At 35.5% G+C, this 18,182-nt stretch overlaps 1 protein-coding gene across 1 annotated transcript in view; it reads right to left on the bottom strand.

Moving 5' to 3' along the window:
* LOC120431859 (uncharacterized) overlaps positions 1 to 18,182 on the bottom strand; it is a 32,711-nt gene that overhangs the window by 3,115 nt on the left and 11,414 nt on the right. Inside the window, exon 4 of the mRNA XM_052706042.1 lies at positions 15,808 to 15,868. Within this exon, the coding sequence (XP_052562002.1) occupies positions 15,808 to 15,868 (61 nt within the window). The remainder of the gene's footprint in view (positions 1 to 15,807; positions 15,869 to 18,182) is intronic.

Below are 18,182 nucleotides of genomic sequence, written 5' to 3'. Positions count from 1 at the left end.
GAGTTAAAGTCAAAAAAATAATATACAAGGCCCAAAATGTACTAAAATTGGAATATAAAGAAATACTAATTCAATAGGAAACGTTCAACTAATATTACACGCAGAAATATGTAGCCAGTCTATAAAAAATCTACTTGAACGAAATGTCAAGCTCATATTGCCTATTACCACTCATCCACGGTCTGATAGCCGTGCGGGCTAAGGCGTAATCCTCTCTGCGAGTGCTGGTTTTGATTTCCGCAGGTTTGTCATTAAGCTAGGGCAAAAAAAACTATAGTATTCTCAAGACTTTTGTCAAAAGATCTACATTCTATACATGCAAATAACTCGCATAGGCATTTGGAAGGTTTTAGCTCTGCCGAGCTCCGGTGACCCATTTCTACGTAGGCTAGCCGAGCGCGAGGTACCTAACCTTTTATCGACAAGCCCCGCCCTGAAGAACGTTTGCATCAATCGGATTCAAACGTTATTTAGAACTGCTGAACCCTTGTCAAATAAACAAGGACCCAGCGCGTATTTAGTTGGTAGCAATAGTATTCCTAATTTCAGTTGTAGCTCACCAAGTCGTTTCAAGCTTCAAGCTTAACATTTCCTATACTTTCTCGTTGGGAGCAGATGGGAACCGAACCCAGGACCATTCGCTTACAAAGCGAACACCGTAGCCAGTCAGCCACGGCAGCTCCTTCGGATAATCTAGTCTGGACTGCATTCAAAATGGCTCTTTTGACAAAGTAAAATTTAAAAATATAAAAAAGAGGCCAAAAATTGTTTCCAAAAATCATGATTTGAAAAAATGCTAAATCTTATATAATGATTGCCTAAATGGAACATAACTCAAAACAAGTTTTATTAGGTAATAGAAATTGGAAATGGAAATTGTTTTGGCCCAAATGATTTTTTTTTTGTGTTTTGCGGAAAGTAGGCACTAGTTTTCAACAATGCGGGGATGTTGGTATCATGGATTACAATCAATGTCGCTCTAGATATTTTTTGAGTAAACGGGCTGTATTTAAAAATTATAAAGAAAATAACATCCAAAATATGATTTAAAAAATTACCCAAAATTCATTGAGATTTCTTCTACAAATTGCAAAAAATATTTATATATGTATACACTGCCCATGTTCGCATAAATGTCCCACATGCAAAAACAGCAAGCTGAGAAAAACGTATTTGAAGTTTGTCCCAGACATAAGGCTACGAGTTAAGTTTTCGTGAATAAACTGGAATTCCTCCTGAATTTTAGAACAAAGTACTGGATGTTGTAGGCTCTTTTGAAAGATCACACGATTTTGAACCAAACTGCATCAATAACTCAAAAGCGATGAAAATGCATATGGGACATTTATGCAATCAGGGCAGTACAGCAATTCCCCACGAAAACAGCATGATTCGAAAAAAAAGTTTCCGATCGGGCTCTTAATTTTTCTGGGGGTTCCTTGGACGAAATGATAAGACCCATATTTTTTTTGTTTGGCCATTAGGGTGACCTACGCCGTGTTATAGTGGTCAAAAAAATTGCAATTTTCGTCGACCACACTTTTTTCAAAAAATCATTACTCCGCACTATTAGGAGCGGTCGTGGCTGAATGGTTACGATGTTCGCTTTATAAGCGAATGGTTCTGGGTTCGATACCCATCTGCTCCCAACGAGAAAGTTCTGGACTCATTGAATTTGGAATTAATGAAAAAACTTCAGCTCACGGCGGGGTTCGATCCCCTGTCCTTAGGATTGGCAAGCAAAATGCTTTCCACTTTGCCGTGGAGCATTAGTAGCTTTAGTAGGATTTAGACTGATATAGTTGAATCCAAGAAACGGACGAGAATAAAATTGAATGCAAGTTGAATATCAGAACATACAAGAATGCATTGCATTGCATGCATGCAGGCGCATTTGAAATGAACCTACATTACCTCGCTATAAATAGCCTGGGCGACTGCTAGAATTCATCCAATAAGAGATGAGAAGAATTGAAAGCATTCCCATTAGAAATGAGAACAAACGAAGAATTCGAACAACAATGCCAACGGTCGTTACCACTCGCCTAGGGTGGCTCCTCAGACCATTCACCTTCCCAAAAACCGTCCAACTCCAAGCGAAACTTACTTGAGAATACCGTGGAGATTTTCCCTTAATACTCTTAAAAAAGTGGAGCATCAACACTTCCCGTCTTCCAATTCCCTTTCCTTGTCCCTGGTGCGCGGTGGAGATGGGAGCAGCCGGCAATGGACGGCTGCCATGGTGGTGAGAATCTGGTTCAGGTGGAATTGGTTCTATTCCCAATTATCGATTCCTAGGCAACTTGGGCTTAGACAATCATCACATCACATGGCGAAAATCCAGTCTGCAATCCGCTAAAATCACCGTCTCCTAGCGAAGCGAAGCGAAGCGAAGCGAAGCGAAAATCATTACTCCGCACTATTTCAACCGATTTAGCTGTCTTGGACGCAAACGAAAGGGTATTAGATAGGCTTTTGAGAAAAAATAGTTGGAAGTTTCAAACATCTAGCCAAACATTTGAAAAGGTCGAACGAAACGAAGTTGACTTTATAGCTGTCGGCCACCATTGCTAGTACCAACCACTAGTGTCTTCCTTTTTATCTACAAGGACTTCGCCGCCCTGGGCTCCTAAGTGTATGAAAGTATGGCACGGAGCGACGTCGCCGAATACCCATATTTACACAAAGAATTTTAGAGCGCCCGCCGCGGGATTCGAACCGGCGACCTCAGGATTGTGAGTCCAGTGCGCGGTCCGATTGATCCACACGGGCGGGACAAAAAAAAAAGGTCGAATGAAAACTTAAAATGCTGTTTTGAAGGTCTCGGGACCAAAGACCCTATGTCTAAAATTATTTGAAAATAAAAAGCGTGTTTTTCAACGCGGGAAAATGACGAAAACGGGAAAAAATCTTTTTTTTTTTACTAAAACAGCGATAACTTTAAAATTTAAGCGATAACCTATACATGTTTAGTTACCATTTTTTTTTTTTTGTAATCGGGCTGTTTTTGGAGGGAATTGCTGTATATACCTAGCTTTTTTTATAGGTCCTATAAACATATGAAAGACAATAGTTTTTAGGACCTTTAAAAAAAAAACTCAAGAAATGAGGAAATCAAGTCCCTCTTAAAAGATATCATTAAAATAATTGATTGTATTATTCCGTACTAACTTTTTAAAGGCGCGAAACCTATAACAAAAAAAAAACAAACAGTCTATCCCACTTGCTCTAGTGACAGTTCAAGCTGAGTAAGAGTTTCCAATGTTTCACCTAACCCTATTGAAAATTTTCTAGGGAAGCGGAAAAATGCATATGTTTTACACTTAATTACATTGGGACAATTGGGTCCTAAAATTAGGCTTAAATTCGAGATATTATTGTTCACAACGATAAAGCTTTTTTTTCGGAGTACAATGACCTTTTGTACGACTGCAAAGGATTTAAAATGGTTTTTTAAATCATTTTAAAAAAATTAACTTCGCGGCCCTTCTTGACAGAAAAGGCTTGACAGCTCATTCCAAGGGGACAATAGTTAATCCATCGAAAAAATATTTTCTTGTCAATTTAGTTTTTTTTTTTTTGCATAAAAATGAAAAAGATTGTTCAGAAATGGTTTTTGATCGTGTTTTTTACCGTTGTAAATAAAAATAAACATAGGGCTTTGGGACCCTATTAAAAATACTTGTTGCAAGCAGAAATTAAATTTTAATTGACAAGCAAATGGCAATGTTATTACGTAAAATTAAGAGCCACCACTTATAAAAATCAATTACAGTTACCTTATCGTAAATGATCACTTCCTTATCTCTTTATCACAAATTTCTCCACTTTACGAAAATACTTCCTACGGTTTAAGTGTGGTCAGAAGGTATTATTTGTTTACCTCAATCGCAGCAATCCACGTCAATTTTCCCCACGCACCAGCAGCCGGCTGGGCACATACACACACTCAAAACAAAAGAGGAAAAACGTAAACACCACTATTTTCCTCTCACGAACACTGCTACACCCAGGCCTACTGTGTTGTATTGCGCAAGATCGGCACAGGCTCTTCTTCACCAACACTCCGTCACCGTAGTGACCAGTGCTGTCAAACAGACAGACACACAGCAGCCCCCTTTTTCCTGAAAGAACAGGAAGATTTTTCCGCGAGGGGGGTTGAAACTTGTCTTCGTCGCAGATGGATATTGATTTTCTCTCTCGATGTTTAATGAAACTTTTGTTGGTTTTGGCAATATAAACTTGCTCCGTTTAGTTTTCGTATGGTTTGAAGCCCGTAAATAGCCTACACCCACTACTACATTAGTCGCAGGGGGCCAACTGCGATCAACTTTCTATTTTGGACACATAACAACAAAACAACCAAACACACTTGTGACACTGCCAATCTGTCAAACTTGCACAAAAAAGTAATTTGAGATTTACGAATGATTTTTTCTTCAACTGTCAGCACTACTCAAAATCGAAGAGTTGGTTGAACCGCGATATCGAATATTAAAAAAAAACCGAGGGTTTTTCGTACACTTTAAAGCTAAACTTCGATACCAGCGCTGCCGCTGACTGATTTAATGCTGATCGAAGGGGATACTAAACAGAGTAGCAAAAAAAAAAACACTCTGTTGTGTGTTGTAATACAAACACGTCAGCTTGCTGCTCCCCACAGCATTTCCACTCCAACAAATACATTCACACATCGGGAAGGGGTCGGACGATCGCCACCTAAAGGCACGACCACATCCAAGCAGACGCCGCGAGTTTTCAACAAAAGAATGACGTCATCGAGCAACCCCTCGCGGTCGGTTGGCGCAGTCAGCCGGGAAGTATAAATAAAGGCAAAAAATGCGCACAAGTCAATGAGGCAATGGTTTCTAAAGGGGCTATCGAATGAAAAAAAATATGTAGAATTAAATATTTGAAGAAACAAAACTTAATATTAAAATATATTAAACATCTATCCTTTTCCCCTATCAAAACTTTAATTAAGAAAGGCAACATGAGTTATCAAACACCGATGTATTTGTTTTTTTTTTTCAGATTAGTAATTCTCGTTTTCGAGTCGTATCGATTATTGTGGTAGAACTGCGCCATTTTTCTGTTTCAAGTTTTTAAAAAGGCTTTGCAATTGTTATGGGTTATGATTTTTTTGTATGGACAACTGTCCACGAAGGTGGGAGGGGGGGTTTGAGATTTCCAAAAAAAGTGTCCACATGGTTTATGGATGGTCCATATACAAACTTCATTTTATTCAAACCAAGACACAGACCGGCAGCCCCATCGAGCAGATTCATATTGGTGCAAGCTTTCTTCGGTTTTATAAACTTCTTCGACTTGAGCAATACGAAAAAGTAAAGAAGAATTCAAAGTTTCGTGTCAATGGTTCACTTATTTGGATACATGCTTCGTGCTTTGCACGATCAATTATCGTTCACATTGCACATTGACATTTCTTCAATAATGACAATGTCACTCGGTTGACAGCTCAGTGGCAGACATTTGACATTTGAACGTGGTATAAAATAATTGTAATGACTTTAATAACATTTTCCTAATTTTGAGCTATTTATGCATATTTTGACAGCGATAGCTGGTGCTCACCTTCTCGTTCTCTCCAAATAAGATGTAAACAAATGCGCAACGTCTCGTATTGCGTAGTAAACAAATCGAAACAAAAAGGTGCCGCAACAAACAAAACCGACCAACCATCGATCCAAACAGATGGAAACTGAACTGTGAGCAGCGAAAGCATCGCGAGAGCATGAAAGCATGAAAACATAAAAATCCGTCGGTAAATAAAAACACACACACACACACTAGCACACTGGCCAGATGTTTGAGACATACCCCGTGGTTTTGGGGTGGTTTTGGTGCTAGCAGACCAGCTGTTTTTCCGTGTGCCATGTGCGTGTGCGCGGTTTTGCTGTTATGCTCAATTCGACTTTTATTTACCGCTTGGTGGTTGTTGTTTGAAAATGACGTAAATTAATTTTATTCTTACAATTGACAAATAATAAAAGTTTAAATGTACACAATTAATAAGGAAAACTTTGATTTTTTGTACCAAAACCTTGGATAAAACGTTTTCATAGCTCATGCCGTTCAGCCTTCTATTTACTAAATCTGGGAACCAGTTTTGGACGTGCCCCCTCAAAAACCACCCACCAAACTTATCTATACGCACACGTACAAAATATTGTGCGTTTTTGGGCAATAGACCAAATTTGACACCGTATGACACCCTCCGTTCACGCTTTGTTCGTTATATTTAGGGCACACAACATAAAACGCTGATCAAATAATAAGTTGTTGACGTTATCAACGAATGTCGTTGCTTTGGTTACGCACGACTGGAAGTATGAAAAAGGGACTATTGGGGACGGAACTTGTCACCCGCTTATTCGTTTTGAAGGCTTAAGGTGTAAACAATAATATTCTGAGTGGTTAACATTACAACATCCAAGGCTCAAAATTAATAGTTGGAACTTTTTATGGATCATTAAAACCTTTGTCGAGACTTAGATTTTAGAGTGTTAATGGAATTAGAAGGAGAAAATTATGTATATTTGACAGGTTAGAAAGTTGGCATTGCTTTGAAAGAAACCTTCTTGCTCATTTCGTATTATTTATTTTTAATCGAGTGTCAACGTACTGCAATAGCTTTATAAAAGTCGCTTCATATGAGCAAAACAAAAATATAAAATTTACGAATTTAAGTTACAAGCTAAGGTTTAAAAATTTCAAAGAAAATTTAAGAAAATTTTTCAATTCAATTCATTTTATTTACCGAAATAACTTTTTTTTTTTGTTTTTGTTCATAGATATTTGGTGTTCCTTGCAACTATTTCATTTTCATTAACCGCTTGGTAACAGAAGGTTCTTCAAATGCAATTAAACAAAAACTAGGGAAAAACTAAAAAGAGTTTTAAAATGCATTCTACAACAATTTTGATGCAATCATTTGTTATCAAAATATCCAAAAACTGACGATTTTTTTTGCGATAAAAAATAGTTTTTGCGGTACTGTGCACGGGAATTCCACAAACATTCAAAACATTTTGAAACAAGCCCACACATGCTTAATATTATTATCAATGCGGGAAGATGCATTTAAAATTGATTCCAGCTGATTAGACTTCTATTTAACATTTTTAAGTTTTTTAAAAACATATTTTTTCTCCCCTGGTTTTTTTGGCCCAATTTTGAATGAACATTTCAACTTTGAAAAAATATTTGCAACGGGCTTATCACTCAACGTTAAATTTCAAAACACGTGTTTTTTTTATTTTCTAGTTTTTTTTTTAAATCTTTAAGGATGGTGCAAAAATGGTACCAGAGTTTCTTTTCAATTAACTTGACGTTTTTATTCAATATTTTTCCAGAGCAATTTGTAAACAAATATATATTTTGCTAAATATGGCTAGAAGAACCATGGGAACATTTTGAGCAATTTTATCTAGGACATTATTTTTTCCATGAAATGTGGTCTTAATATCAAATCTTTTATGAAAAGTTAAAAATTTTAAAGTAGTTTTTTTTAATTATTCATTAGGCCGTTGCAAATATTTTTTGAAGTTTATGTCCCTCAGCTCTGAGAAAAGTCGAGGGGGGGAAAGGGGGGGGGGGGGCAAAAAAATAAAAAAAATATACAAGCCTAGGTTTCATCATTTGGATGAAAAAAAGTGTTTTTAAATGCATTTTGCAGGCGTACAGTTGCTGATCATTGGTGCGCTGGAAGTTGGGACGCGAAGTCGTGATTATTCAGGTTATTTTTTTATGTGCTTTTGTGTCGCTTTTTGTATGGGGTGAGTGATTGTGTTAATCGAATAATAGCATCATTGGTGCGCTGGAAGTGGGGACGCGAAGTCGTGATTATTCAGGTTATTTTTTTTATGTGCTTTTGTGTCGCTTTTCGTATGGGATGAGTGATTGTGTTAATCGAATAATAGCATCATTGGTGCGCTGGAAGTGGGGACGCGAAGTCGTGATTATTCAGGTTAATTTTTTTATGTGCTTTTGTGTCGCTTTTCGTATGGGATGAGTGATTGTGTTAATCGAATAATAGCATCATTGGTGCGCTGGAAGTGGGGACGCGAAGTCGTGATTATTCATGTTAATTTTTATGTGCTTTTGTGTCGCTGTTCGTAGAGTGCATAATTGGCAAAGGAAGCGCGTGGTCGTAAAAAATATTCGGAGTGAAAAGTGATATTTTTGTGATTTTCAAAGCCCTTCCTATATCATCGTTGATCGGAAGGCACGGCGTCGGGTGGATTGTGTTTAAATTTTTTGAATAAGGTTTTAGTTTTTTTTGCGGTGAAAAAGCCATTTCTATATAATGATCGAAAGACGCACTGACAATTTGGATCGTCGAGTTAATAGTGGAGCAAAATAACTGTGTGTGAGTGATTTTATGTGTTAACCAGAAAAACCTTCCCATAGCATCGTTGCTCGGAAGGCTCGCCGACGGGTCTGTTATGAAAGTCCTCCCCATAGCGCCGTAGCTCGGGAGGCATCGAAAAGCCAATACCTTATCCTACTAACCCAAAAAAATATTAATCACGTTATGCTTGAAGGAGATGCTGTGGATTCAACGGTCTCAAGCGGTATCAACAAGTATATAGCGAAAAACTATGTGCTCGATGAGTCTGCAACTTCAACTATCGGACTAACATTCCTCCCTTTCGTTGAACTGCAGGCTTCTTGGGAGGGCGCCGGTATTGTCTAATAAAGTAGGGATCTTCAGAGGTTAAACAGTGAACGGATGGTTGGCTCCCACTGATCATTTTTGATTCATTGTTTAACTTCAGCTGATCTGTCAATAACGGAGTAGCAGCTCATTGGCAGTCAACCATGCTCATAAACTTTGAAAAATATTTGCAACGGCCTTAATTAATATTGGAAATCAACAATTTTTCGTTTCTTTTAAGTGTGCATAACCCAATTTGATATTATTTTAAATTTTGTTAAATATGGCTTGAATTTAAAAGTTTAATTAATTTTGTCCATGACATTATTTTGGCCATGAATTTATACCAAAACTGTTTTGAAAAGTCAAAAATTTGAAAGTTGGGTTTTTTTATTATTGATAAACCCCCTAAGCAAATCAAAAATCCACTCGAAAAAAAAATTAAGTGTGTACAATAAAATGTATATATATATTTTTTTTTTTTTTTGCTAGAACTTTGGGCACTTAATCTTTTTCATGTTCACTATTTTGGTTATTTGCTTGCTTCTGTAAAATTATAATTTTTTTTTTAAATTTTTAACAATGTCTGTAAGCCGTCAGCCAATGTTTACTGATTTTATTCAGCATTTGAAAACATGTAGTATTTCATTGGAACCAAGCAAATCATAAGAAAACAATATCAAAATGAGATATTTAAATACAGTTGCAAAAAACATATCTAGAGTTTTTTTTAAAAGATCCTTTAAATATACACAATAGCTTATAGTACCTTTAAAAAAAACTCAAGATATCTCACCAATACCAAACTGAGTCATCAGGATTATTTTAATTTGTTGTCGGATTTGTTTTAAGGAGTCATTTTACGAACAAATCTCTGTTATTATTTTGTGTTTTTATAAAAACAAGTCCTGACCTCCTGACAATAACGGAACTTGAACTTTTCCAGTTATTTCCATCTGCTCGGGTTATAATTTTTTTACTTAGTAACTTACTTTAAGCATTAATAAACTCACTTTAAAATAGTTTAAAAAAAGACTCCGTTTTATTAATTGTGTAACAAACAGAGAATAGACCTTTAATTCGCGTTCGAAAAAAACCGACGAAATGTTTTATATATAGAGGCAGGGGGGCAGAATGGGCCACCCTTGGTTTTGGGCTTTAGAATGGATTTAGACCAATTGTAAGGCAAGGGTCTTATAAAGGACGTCAAAAAACATCACCATACCGAAAACGACGTTTGAATTCATTGTATTTTAAAATTATGAGCAAAATGTAAATTTATTGACAAAACTACGAAAATGTTGTTTATTTCGAGGTTTCAAATAAGCTTTCTGAAAAGTTAGATTGTTTGAAAAAGTTTGCTCAATGCTTATAACGTTACTAGATGTTACTACCAAGGTATACAAACAACAACGGAACAGAATGGACCACCCTTATCATGCATTTTAAAAACAATCAAAAGTTATGAAATTTGGATTAAATGGATTATTTCACTCCTGTTAGCTTCACAAATCACTGTTAATGCAACAATAGTTGATTTTTCAGTTGTTTTGACGTTTATTTGTAAAAAAAAGTGTCTTATTTCAACATATTAACACTATTTTCGAAAATGTTTGTTTTGGTAAGTGACTCTTTTTATAAAAGTGGTCTAACTTCAAAGAAACTATGTTAGAAAGGTACCTTAAGTCATTTCTTATCTCCCTTCAACGTTGTATTGGACGAAATGGCTTGTTTTCTAAGGTGGCCCATTCTGCCCCGCAGGGTGGCCCATTCTGCCCCGCACCCTAAAAGCAGTCGAAAAAAAAAAAATTTTTAAGTGGCTCAAAAATAGTTTTAAGCTAAAAATTATCATCAACATTGAAGGGAACATCCCAAAGCATAAGCCTACTACACTGAATTCATAAGTTTTCATGTTTTTCTATGGTTTTTGGCGCATTTTACTTAGGCGGGCCATTCTGCCCCCCTGCCCTCAGACGAAACAGAAAACTAGGAAATATATTGATCAATCTTCGCAAATGATTAATCAAAGTACTATTCAACAAAATACTAATTCTTAATGTCACAAATGGATTTTATTCTGTTAATAAAAATTTGGCATTTTTTTTAATTCCATCACTCCAGGTTTCCTGATCGATCTGCTCCACAACACCGTCTCCGAAGAGCACCATCCTGCCAACGACCCACCATCTTCCCTGCCCATCCCGACGCCCAAGATCATCGCAAGCAATCACACGAAGCAAACCTACGGCCAGCACCGCTCAAGGGCACTTCTTCCCCACGGCCTCGAACGCGAGCAGGACTATCTGTTCGTGGTGAGCCGCGTTGATAACCATGGCCACGAAGGGGGCACGTACTATCTGAACGTGTCGGGCGCCAACGAAGCCGTCGTCGGTCCAAAGTCCAACGACTCGTACGGGGTGACCGTCAAGGCCGACTTCAGGACGCGCCACGGGTTCGAACTGCTGGGTGAGTTATAGTAGAGCAGTGCGTCTGTTTTCCGTCGCTGGACCATTTCTACAGAGCAAAACAAGGTTGAGCAAATATTGACAACTTGGGCGCAGGTCGTAGCACAGCGAATCGATTGATCTTTGATGGTCAACCTAATCAGCTCAATTAATCTAGGCGCTGTCAAAACAAAAAAGTCACTCCTGAACAGGTTGAGCGCGCACACACACACGCGCTATTCTGGAAGCTAACTAAGTACTATCAATAACACTTTGAAGGAGGTCTTCGAGCTAAGTAGAGGAGTGTCAAACGAGATTCAGTCACGTGTGAGCCTCGTTGGCAAATCTCGGTCCAGCGGGAATGACGTTCAGGGCTCAGCCAACTAAAGTGAGCCTGGTAAACATACGTCAACACTCGAATCGAAGTGATATACTTGTTTATGAAGAGTACTGGAAACACTATCTCTGATGATTGTACTGAACGGAAATAGCATCGACAGCAACTGCTGACGACAGCTTGGAGAAGGAGTTGAAGCGAAACGTCTGTATTTTTTTACGTCATCACTTGTCAAGTGAAGAGAGGTAAATTTTCTTTAAAGATTTTTGTAAATAAATTTTCATAATTCATAATAATTTTCATAATATGCAAAAAAAAACCTGATTACAAGCCTGCAAGGGCAAAAATGGTTGGACTTGAATTAAAAGTTTTGACAATATTTTCATCGAAAAGGTCTGAAATTTAAGGACAGTTCATTTTATTGACATTGAAAATCTGTGGCTGTATCTCAGCAACCATAGGTCCAATCTTCAGAGTTTCTTAGAAAAAATATAGGAAATTTTCAAAATTATTTTTCATTTTTCTTTTAAAAATATTTTTCTAGGGAAATCAGGCCTAAAACATTATTTTAACATCTACTACAAATAATGAATGTGAAGAGCAATTATTCAATTAACTTAAAATGGTAAACAAAAATACAGAATAGTTTGTTGTACAATAAGCATCGCGAAAATAACCCTAATATAATCTAAATGATTTACAAAAAAAAAAACAAAACAAAAAATCTAAAACTGTTTAAAAAAATTCAAACTTTCTATTTGATTTCTAAAAAAGTACGAGTTACATCTACGTTTGTTGAGATTGAAATGAATAAAAATAAAAGTGCCCAAATTTAATCACTTTGACCTCTATAGTATTCCACAAACATTCCAGTTAATGATATTCACGTGCACGATCGAAATTTAGCAGTCAAACCCGAACTTTTCTCTCCACCTCTCTCTATATTGACGACTCCTCCTCCACCATCGACATCATTGCTTTTATAAAAATAGCAACGATTTGTTTACATCAGCACGCTGTCACTTATGTTTTGCTTGCCACCTCACACCGCACCGTCCACTGTCAAGGTCGTTATGGCAACACTCCAACCAAGTGCACGTTAAATTATTTCCAATAAATCATCGATCGATTTGGTTCGCTCAGAACTGTTTTGTTTTGTTTTTTTTTTTTTCTGTGTGGTTATGAAACCGTTTAGAATCCAAGTTGGCACTTGTTTTTAACCATTTTCAATGCTGACCTGATCAAGAATTGTTTGCAGCTATCCTTTTTTGAAAATTGATGCACCAAACCACTTTCACTGCAACGCAGTCCAAAAGTTTAAACCACTTTCAGGGAGGTTGTAACTATTTACTTTTTCACGGTTCACTGAATTTCGCGTGCCTGGAGGCGGTGGAAAATGCAGCCACAAATAACTCACAATATTTCACAACTCGCGAACGAATGAAAAAAAAAAACACGAGATTTGAAATGCGATGCACCACCAGCGGCGAGTCTACAGTTACAACTGACCGACTGAGCCAGCTCTGAGAAAGAGCGGCCTGCTCATCTGCCTTAAGCTCGGGGTGGTCTGAAGTGGTTATAGAGGGGTGCAAGATTGCGCGAGAGGGAGAGAGAGGCACGGAAAGGATTAATAGAACTGTATTAAAGTTAACGCCGATATTAACGTTACTTTAAATACCTACATATTTTACATATCAGGAACTCAAAAAGTAAATCAAATTAAAGATATCATAAAACAAACATTAATTTGAGGACTATTTAAACTTCTTAGTAAATTAAAGTTATTTATGCTCGAAAATGAACTCGTTTATTAGACCTCCTATAGAATCAATTCTATACAAATGTCTTTGCGTTTGAAGGATTGGCGTTCAAGAGCCAAACGTCATGCGACACCTAGCGTTGAGTAGTAGAACAGCACAGTAAAAAAAATTGTTAATTTGGAAGGTGTAATTTTGGAAGGTTACCTCTTTTATGATGTAATTTTACCTCAATTTTAGAGCGTCCAATTTCCCGGGGTTACAAAATTCCCGGGAAACGGGAAATTTTCAACAAATTTCCCGAGAAATCCCGGGAATTCCCGGGAAATTTAAAATTTAACGAAAATTATTCTGATTTTGTTTCTGATTAATATTTTGCAATAAAATTGTATAGAACAGCAACATTAATGCTCAAAATGAATGTGAGGATCAATTAACGTCTTGACTGCTTGTAAAAAATCATGCAACTTTGAGAAAATATATTAATTTTCTATTTTTTTTATGCTGTCTTCAAATCGTGCCAAATCAAAAACAAAAATTATTAGTAGTTTTTGTTGAGAAGTAGGGAAACTATACCCTTTCTCAGCCTATTTCTATTATTGGCCTATCAGCACTTTGATCATGAATTACAGCTTTCATAAAGTGATTTTGACTGTTCCAAAGTAAAGAATAGCTCAAATAAAAGTGAGCAAACAACTCTCCATTGTTGATACATCTGAAAATGTTGATTTAATAGAGAAAACAGCAAAAATGATGAGAATTGGTCGAACGGCTTAGAGTGATTAAAATGGGTATATTTCCCCTACCTAGTTTTTAAATTAACGTGTTTTGACAGTGAAAATCTATAATCAACAACCATAAAATTGCTTTAAAATTTGTCTTGGTGACCATGAAGTTGAAATAAAAAAAAAACATGTAGAAATAATATTTTTCATGGCAAACAACTTATTCCAGAACAAGTATTTTCAACTTGAAAATAATAGACAATCATTGAATTTGCCTTAATTTCCAGCGCTTTTTTACTTGAAACATTATTTTATGAAATCACACCTTTAAGTTTTCAAATATTTGAAGTGAGTTTTTGAAATATGGTTGCATTCTTTGATAAAATTTAATATGATGCGAAGTTATTTTTTAATGATTTTTCATGGTTTCATTTATTTCATTATTAAATTAATTAAATTGAAATAGTTTTCATAGTGTAAAAGTGGTTTAAATTAAACGATATTTTTTCATATTTAACCCTCTTACGCCCTTGGTAGCTGACGTGCTTCATAAATTAAATAAATAAATAAAAATAAATTCATAAATTCAATTGTCATCCAATTTGGTCAAGGTAAATCAAGGTCAAGGTAATTTTAATCTTTTATAGAAAGGGAAACATCTTGTTTTCAAATGGTATAACAAAAAAAATCGTTAGAATACGTTTTCAAAAATAAAATCGTTAATATTCATTCCATTATAGCGTAATTTTTGCTGCCCAACATACAAGCAAACAATATTTCTAGTTGTGAATGCTTCAGAAAAAAATATTATCTGAATTAAACCTTGACATGAAATTTACAGATAAGCTGATTAGTTCAATATGAACAGTAGATTGAAATGAATAAAATCTAATTAGATTCTCTAATAAATATTTTTTATGATTTCAAAAGATTGATACCAAAAAGGTATGAAAATGTATTCTACCGCTTGTATTTCGGGAATTCCCGGGAAATTTATAAATTTCCCGGGAAACGGGAAATATTTTTTTCCGGGAAATCCCGGGATTTTTTTTCTCGGGACGGGAAATTAGACGCTCTACTCAATTTAGACTGAAAAAGCGACATTACACCAGAATAGTGGTAAAATTACACATTTTCAGAGGTAAAGTGACACATTTTTCTGACACAAAATATGTACCCCTTCCCAGATGTAATATTATCATCATTTTTTTTCTGTGAGAGCGAAGTATGTCGATTGAAATTTTCGCCCTTTGAGGTTATGTATGCGAATTCTGTTTTGTTAAATTCCAGAGTTCAAAACAACTTTTGAGAAAAATTTCGAGCTGATTCTGTGTAAACTTTTAATGCTCTATGATTTAGCACAATATTATTTTTCAAGATATTTTTTTCTCAAAATATTTTTTTTTCAAAATCTTTTTTATTGTGTTAATTTATAGAGGGCAAAAAGTTTACACTCGTACTACTTGAATATTTGTCTCAAATGTTGTTCTAAGAACTGTAAATTAAATTTAAAATTTTCATTCTTATGTCACCACACAGGGAAAATTCTAATCGTCATACTTCGATGCTTCGCGTCATCTGGTGGAATTGTTGAGCTTTTAATCGCTAATTGTTGATAGAAAAAATATGAACTTGATTTTGTCGGTTTTTTCCAAACAATTTAGCAGCAGCAGCTACAGTTAAAAAAACGTGGAAATATTATATCTGGGAAGGGGTACATATTTTATGTCAGAAAAAATGTGTAATTTTATTTATAATGTGTTATTTTAGCACTTTTCTGGTGTAATGTCACTTTTTCAGTCTAAATTCAACCTTCCAAAATACACCGTCCAAATTTACACAATTTTTTGCTATGTGTCCATACATAAATGGTACGTGAATCGATCTGATCTTCAGCAAAGTTGTATATATTGATGATGACTATTCTGAAAAATTAAGCATATAGTTTTTAGATGGTATTCGATGGAAAAAATAGAAATTCAATTCAATTTTTTTAATGTTTTTTTTATAAAGAATCAAATTTGCAATCAAAAAGAACGTAATATTAGGTTCTTTTGAAATGTTAGCCTTGAGTTAAAAAAAATCAAAATGTCAAGTTTCACTTTTAATCAAAGAAAATGTTGACCATCAGTTGCTGAGATAATGGCATTAGGAAATTGGGGGCTATCTCGGCAACCAAAGGTCCAATCTTCCATGTTTGTTGGACAAAATTAAATGAAATTTTATAAAGATTTCAAACTAAAAATTTCAAAAACCAAAAAACTGATAAAATTAAATTTATAGTTTCTTTATCTCAAAATCCAATTGCAAATTCGATTTGTCATTTGAAACAGATGTAAAAAAAACTAATTTTTTTTATTAAATCTTTTTTATTAAGTCTTATTATATTTATTTTTTTTTTTTGGGAGGGTGATCCAGCCGCACATAGTTGATGTTGAAACCTCTAAACTGGGCCCTCGTCCTGTCACGTCCGTCAGTAGTCTTGTCGTACATTACAACTAGAATCAGATCTGCCAATGAATTAATACACTTCGACCAAATAAACACTGACGCTGTATGGATCTGACTCTAGAATAAATGCACAGTTGTGTGTTATTCATAAGTCCAAAATGTTCAATTATTAATTTAAGTCCAAATATTCATTTGCTAACTACTTTGGATTGAAAATCTATATTTTAATTTAAAATCTTCTAAACTTAATGTTCAAAACTAAACGTTCCTTTAACTGTTGCAGTACTACTTCTATCAAACGAAAAAAAAACGAAGTTGACTTTATAGCTGTCGGCCACCATTGCTAGTACCAACCACTAGTGTCTTCCTTTTTAGATACAAGGACTTCGCCGCCCTGGGCTCCTAAGTGTATGAAAGTATGGCACGGAGCGACGGCGCCGAATACCCATATTTACACAAAGAATTTTAGAGCGCCCTCCGCGGGATTCGAACCGGCGACCTCTGGATTGTGAGTCCAGTGCGCGGTCCGATTGATCCACACGGGCGGGACAGACTTCTATCAAAAAACAATAAAAAAATGTGAACTGATATACAAATAGGATAGAAATCGCGATATTAAAAAGAAATGACCATTTACGTCAAAAGATCAGTAGTTCCTCGATTCGCAACAATGGTCAATACAACCATAATCCGAAAATCGTTAGTTCAACAGATCAACGAATTTTGTCCGATATCATTACATTATTGAACGACTGCTTCCGCGGAATTTTTGGCGAACTTTTTTGTACACGCGAAAAAAAAAGTTGGAACGATGGTTTTGATCGCAAAAATTGCAGATTTGATCAAATTAAGTTCTGCAAAATTCTAGAATCATCTAGACATCCTAACAGATCACTGGAAAGAAGAATCATCTTGATTGGTTGAGTTATGCCCGAGAATCATTGAGTTGAAGTTACCGTTCCAACTTTTTTGGAGCCTTGGGCGTTGGAATGTTAAAAAACTGTGTAAAATTACACCTTTTTATGTGTAATTCGCTTATTTGCCTTATTCCACATAGAGCAAGGTAAAATTAAATTGAAAAAGAGGTAATGTTCAACTGCAAAAATTTCTTGCCCTCAAAAATTCAAGTTTTTTGGCTGTGATAATTTCTCATAATTTCACTGCCGGCTACCGGTTTCGGTGGCTATATCTTGAAAACAGAGCCCTTTATCAAAAAAATCTGTAAAGTACTTTTCGATTGCAAATTCAGTTTTACATTAAAAAGTAACGTCAAAATTGTTTTTGCATAAAATTCAGATTTTTTCCAAAAATCAACATTTTTTTAAAATTCATAACTCGACGGCAGATTTTTTTATGTTTTTCTATGGCTCAAAAGTTGTGGGTTTTTGTCCTCTAAAACATATAAAAAAATCTCGAAAATCAAAAAAAAAGAAGGGAATTTTGGGAAATTGAGTAATCTGCAATTTTTTTTTCGTGTATCTATTTTTTCTCAATAGTCCTCAACAATACCAACAACTTTGCCGAAGACACCAAATTGATCAGAAAATTCACTAAAAAGTTACAGCTATTTGAATATGTACGTATCATTTTTGTATGGACAGTAGCCAAAATTGTATGGAGACTTGTATGGGTGAACCAATGACACAAAATCGCTTATTTGGTCATAGGGAAGGCCCCCACAAAGTTTGAGCCAAATAAAAAAATACAAAAAAATGGTCGAAATCGGCCGATTTCGTAGAGAGTTGCTCATGTTTAAATTAGTACTAAGAAAAAATCTAAAATTTATAA

This window comes from Culex pipiens, chromosome 1 (genome assembly GCF_016801865.2).
Source record: "Culex pipiens pallens isolate TS chromosome 1, TS_CPP_V2, whole genome shotgun sequence".
NCBI classification, from domain to species: Eukaryota; Metazoa; Arthropoda; class Insecta; order Diptera; family Culicidae; genus Culex; species Culex pipiens.
The sequence above is the reverse complement of the archived record's forward strand: the minus strand, read 5'-3'. Positions and strand labels throughout refer to the sequence as shown.